Source organism: Corvus cornix, chromosome 3 (assembly GCF_000738735.6).
Source record: "Corvus cornix cornix isolate S_Up_H32 chromosome 3, ASM73873v5, whole genome shotgun sequence".
Taxonomy (NCBI): domain Eukaryota; kingdom Metazoa; phylum Chordata; class Aves; order Passeriformes; family Corvidae; genus Corvus; species Corvus cornix.
Window position 1 is genome coordinate 43,487,456 of NC_047056.1, and position 5,473 is coordinate 43,492,928.

A 5,473-nucleotide genomic window follows, 5' to 3' on the forward strand; every position below is an offset into this window, starting at 1 on the left:
CAACGGAGGTTTAGACAGACATTATGAAGAATTCCTTCACATAGAGGGTGATTAGATATTGGGATGGGCTGCCCAGGGAGGTGATGGAATCACCGTCCCTGGAGGTGTTTAAGGCAAGACTTGACATGGCACTCAGTGCCACAGTCTGGTTGACACAGTGGTGGTCGGTCAAAAATTGGACTTAATGATCTCAGCGGTCTTTTCCAACCCAATTGATTCGGTGATTCTGTGAAGGTGCATACAGTTTAAGGTCCCTCAATGCCTCCACAAACACCACTCCTGCTGCCTGAGCACAGGGCCCATCTCGCTCCCACTCCTGTCTCTTGAGAACTACAGTGTGGAACACACGACCACGGTACTCAGAGCCGAGGGCAGGGACACGACGGCTGCTGCCACGACACACCGGGCACTTGTGAGCAGACACCAGGGAGCACCGGTTTTCACGGGCTACGACCCAGCCGCCAGGGCAGGCGGCAACACGGTTGCTGGAGGCACACCGGAGCTGCTAGAGGCACAGCCCCTGCCCGCGGGACCCGGGGCCGAGTACCCCCCAGGGCCCCTGGGCCGGAGTTCCCCAGCGCTGCGGGCTGCGAGGCCGCGGCTCCCGGGACGCGCCGCACGGGCAGCGGTGCTGCGGCGCGACTCTCGCGAGAGAGCCGCCCGCGTCGGCTAGACCCCGCACCCAGAGGAGCCTCTCGCGAGAGCCGGGTCCGCGGGCCGGAATGGATGCGCTCTTCGCGCTGGAGCTGCTGGTGGAGGCGGTACGGGTGGCGGAGCCGGGACCCGCGGAGCTCCCGGGACCCGCGGAGCTCCCGACCGTGGCGCTGCGCCTCTTGGACTTCCCCACCCTCGTGCTGCGCCCCGCCGCCACCGCGCCACCCCTGCGGCCGGGGCAGCCCTTCCCCTTCGGCCGCGGCAAGCGCTGCCTGTTCCGCTGGCGCCCGCACTCGCTTTTCGCCGCGCTCCGCCGCCGCCCGCTCCGCGCTCTGCTCCTGGCGCTGCCCGCTGGGCTCGCCCCGGGCCCTCCCCGCCTCCTCGGCAGCTGCGCCGTGTCCCTGGCCCCCGCCGCCGCCGAGCTGCTGCAGCGGCCCGGGGCGCCCTCCTCCTGCGGCCGCCGCGGCCGCTTCGTGCTGCGAGACACCGCGGGCCGCCCCGTCGGAGAGCTGGTCTTGGGCTACCGCCTCACCAGCCTGGAGGCCGGTGAGGCGAATCCCGCCAGCCCCCGCGCTGCCACACCGCCTGCCACTACCCCTGAACCGCGAGACGAGGAGGAGGAGGAGGAGAAGGAGAAGGAGGAAGAAGAGGAGGAGGGTGAGGAGCTGGAAGGCAACGTCTTTTGCCCTCCGCTGCTCTATTACAGCCGTGAGCCGGCTGAGCCCCAGCGGCCGCCAGCAGCAATGGAGCAATGGGAGTATGTCGAGCCCCAGAGACTGCAGGAACGGGACAAGGGCCACAGCCCACCACGTCCCAGTGCTGGGCCCTCGCTGCTGCACCCCGCCAGCCCTCGACAGCCCCACAACGCCCTGGTGCAGCTGCCGCTACTCAGTGCCTTGCTGGCGGAGCTGTCGGTGCTCACCCGCAGCGCTGAGCCTGCTGCTGCTGCTGTCCACCCCCATCTTGCCTGGCTCTACCAGGCCCCGGGGAGTGGGGACATGGCCTCACGGTCCCCCAGTTGCTCTGCTGCCGTCAGGCCTGCAGAGACACCTGTGGGGCCTGGCAGGAGCAGTGAAGCCACAACCCCTCAAGTCATACAAGGCTGTCAGGAGGCCAGCGCACCAGGGTCTTGTGGGGTTGGGAGACGACCCAAGAAAGCTGTGCCCCAGGGACAGCCAGCCTCCGAAAGGAACTGCAAAGCTAAGGAGAACAGACCTCCCAGAAAGAAACTGTTGTATGGGCTGACAAATACACTGAGGCTACGGCTGCAGCAGACCAACCCTGATAAGCTAATAATTCATGAAAGGAGAGAGCAATACAGGAAAAAGCAAATAGAGATGCTGAAGGAGAGAAGCCCCTTACCCAAGAGAAAGCTGGTCAGAAACACTGAAGAACAGCATGTGTCTTGCAGGCATTGTAGCATGGGAGGCAGTTCAAAGAAGAATAATCAGTTGGATAAAATTGTTCAGACTTCATTGGAAAACAGTGCTCTCTCAAAGACCATTTCTGTGACAGGAGATGTCTCCCCTGGCTTGCAGAAACAGGCTATCTCAAGTCTATCCAGGAACAATTCAATTGCAAGCAAGGAATGTCCATACAAAGTAACTGCAGCCCCCTTACTGGAGGAAACTCTGTTAAAATCTGCTCTTGAGGAAAAGTATTCAAAAGCTCAACTCCCAGCAGCGTTCCCATCAGATGCTAATGCAAAAGGAAGTAACGACGATGGAATACACTTAATCCATCATAAAACCATGGAGCACGATGATGTGTCTGTTGTAAGCGGTCATAAACTAAGCCCCAGCAGGAGTGTTGAAAACAACTCTGAATTCATATACTCAGATGACTTTGTTGCTAGTCTAGAGAACACAGTTTATTCAGAAAATTTCACCAATGATGAGTGTACAGGCAGAGACTCGAAAGTTCTTGACAGCAGTCCTGAACCTCTGTGGCTTGAAAGCCCAAGGCGAGATAGGTCAGATACAGAGCCAAAATCCAGCAGGTCCAGAATTTCAAAGACAAGTCAAAGAGCTCAAAGTACTTCAGATCTTGGGCCAGTTCCTTCAGCTTCATCTCCAATCCAGTCTTTGAGGAGAAACTGCGACTTTAAAACCAGCAAGGGAACTAGTGCTGAATCTGCTGATTCACTTAACCTTGCCGAGATGGAGGCATCATTATTAGATGAAGAGCAGAAAGCCCAACAGATAAGTAAGGAAGAGAACAGGCATGATCAACATATTAAAGAAATATCTACACTGAGAAGCAAACAGGTTAAATCTGATACTGATCTGGTTATAGGAAAGGGGCAGATCTCTGCAGGACAAAAGCAGTCAGTGACTCAAGTTAGCTCTTACTTGCCATCTGACATGTCTGATCTTGAACTTAGTGTCCTGGAAAACAGTATGTCAGACAAAGAAGATGATTTTCTGGAAAAACTACATGGTCCTAATCAGTACAAAGACATCAGTGAACTTGTAATAAACAAGCTCCCAGGATACACAATGTAATTATAAGTTTTTACTGTCTGGATTAAGATAAAATATTTAAACTTTGTTAATCCTGTTACATTTAGCTGCACTATATGCTAGTTAATTTAAGATTTTATCATGCACATTTATTACATCAATGAATTTAGTTATGAGATTTTTTTTAAATAAACTACTATTTGAATCTCTAACACTTGGTGTCTACAGCGTGATTTCAGTGTCAGTATCTTAACCCAAAAGTAATCCAAACAGCACATGAAACATAACTTACTGTCAAAGCAGAAATGAAGACGGAAGCAGCAAAAACAGTCAGCATCCACAAAAGTTGTCCAGGGTAGAAGTAATAACATGCTACCAAAGCAGCCAAGTACAAAATTCATTGCTAACCGAACATAAGGTTTTATTTCTCCTGAAAATTTCCAAGTTTCCTTTTCATTACAAATAGTTACTTAAAACATACAGTCACAGTGAGCAGCAACACAGAATTTTATCAGCCAGTCTGTATAATGATGTGTTTGTTTGCCTGTTCCCTCACTAAATACAGTGACCAGAACTAGATAAGCCCTTCTAGAGTTCCTTAGGTTGAAGTTCCTCATTTAAGTCAGATTTTCACAATTTATTATAGAATAGCATAAGAATTATTGGTCAGTAAGAGTAAATTTATATAATCTGGGAAAGCTTTAAGAAGTGGATGGAATTTACTTGACCTTGAAGACTAAGGGGTGCAAGGAGTAGGGGAAGAGCCCAGTAAATCTTCAACGCTTCACAACTCCCTGATTGCATTCTCTGACTCTGGGGAAAGAGGTGGGGTCAGCACCCACAGTCCAGAAACTTGGAATAAACGAGCATATTATGTCATGATGTAAAGGTACAAGGTAATGAGAAATTTGCCATGTCTCCTTTGCCATTAAGATAACTGAACTGATGTTTGCTTTTTATGGCTTCCAGTTTGATCACTGAACTTAATGTCCTCTGTTTAACTACGGAGGTTTTTCTAGAGTCCATATCCCTATGAGAAATTTTAGAAATGTTTTTTTGACTTGAATTCCTGCCTTAGTTTTTAGTCTCATGTACCCTCTCTCCCCCCCCCCCCCCCCCCCTTTCTCTTCTCTTTGAGTAGTTCATCTCCTGTGTCAGCTTTACATTCCTAACTATGAATTAGGACAGTTACCCTCAGGGTTAAATGATAAGTTTATTGACTCCCCTTTTCTTTATAATTTACAATCGGACTTTTTTCCACAACTTTTTACTTTCTCACTGTAATTTTCCATGTACTTTACTGCAAGAGCTGGTGTTTACACTCTAGCATCTTGGAGGGATTTTTTCCTTTCCCTCCTACTATGTGTTTATTTTGTAGGAATGACAGTACCTCTCCTATTTAAAGTATGAACATCTGTGAGGATTATTGGAGTATCTAGTGTTGACGTCTGAGAACACCACTACTAATATTTTTAATCTAAAGGTAAGCAGCTGAAATTACCTATATACCAAAGGAATCTCTGGCCAGAGCAATTCCTAAATGTTATTTAGGGTGTCTTTCATCAGCTACAATTTTAGACCAAAATATTTTTTTTCCTTTTTCCTCTAATACCATGGACTTCTTTGATACAGATGGATTCAGACTGTCATTTATACATGGCAGTAATTATGATTTTATTGATGGAATAATGTCTTGCACTTCTCATGAGCAAAACTATCATTAAAATACAATGCTGACCAATGAGTTGCTAATGCTACAAGTCTACAATTTGAAGAACATTACTTAAGAAAATTTTAATTTAAAAATAGAAGTTTATTTTCAACCCTAAATGGGTTGAAACATAGGGCAAATTTCCAGTCTTTTTTCTATCCCCTATTCCATCTCCACTTTTCAATTTCCAGAAGCAAGTAAGGTAGGAGCAATATTTCTTTTATTTAAATAATGAAACTAATCTCTTTTCAGTTAATTTTATTTGAAATAACATTTCTATTGTTTACTATGTAATAGCATTTATAATTTTATCAGGAGAACAATGAAAATGACAGAAAACGCATACTAGGAAGACAATAGGAGACATTACACAAGAACAAAACTGCAGCATCACGCTTGCATGGTTTAGTTTGGTTTTTTCTTTTCAAATACAGACTCCAGGTAGTTATTGCATGGAGAGGTTAGCAGATAGTTTCTACCCTCAGGGATAATAATCTTTTCAGATATTACTATCTTCTTGTGAGAGTAAATGAATTTTTACTTAACATTCAAACAGCAACTCTCAGTCAACAAAAATGGGAAATAACTTTATTATTAACTCATAAACCAATATATTGACAAGAAATAGCTGCTAATGACAAGAGGA

General features: G+C 47.5%; 1 protein-coding gene across 1 annotated transcript; it reads left to right on the plus strand.

Moving 5' to 3' along the window:
• The first annotated feature begins 702 nt into the window (after positions 1–702).
• Positions 703–3,328, plus strand: MAP10 (microtubule associated protein 10). The gene has a single exon (XM_010391538.4). It carries the CDS (start codon positions 723–725, stop codon positions 3,156–3,158), a length of 2,436 nt encoding a protein of 811 aa, XP_010389840.3. The 5' UTR covers positions 703–722; the 3' UTR covers positions 3,159–3,328.
• Positions 3,329–5,473: the final 2,145 nt, after the last annotated feature.

Coding starts and splice junctions, on each gene's coding strand:
- MAP10 (XM_010391538.4), top strand. CDS start 723: ATGGATGCGCTCTTCGCGCTGGAGCTGCTGGTGGAGGCGGTACGGGTG.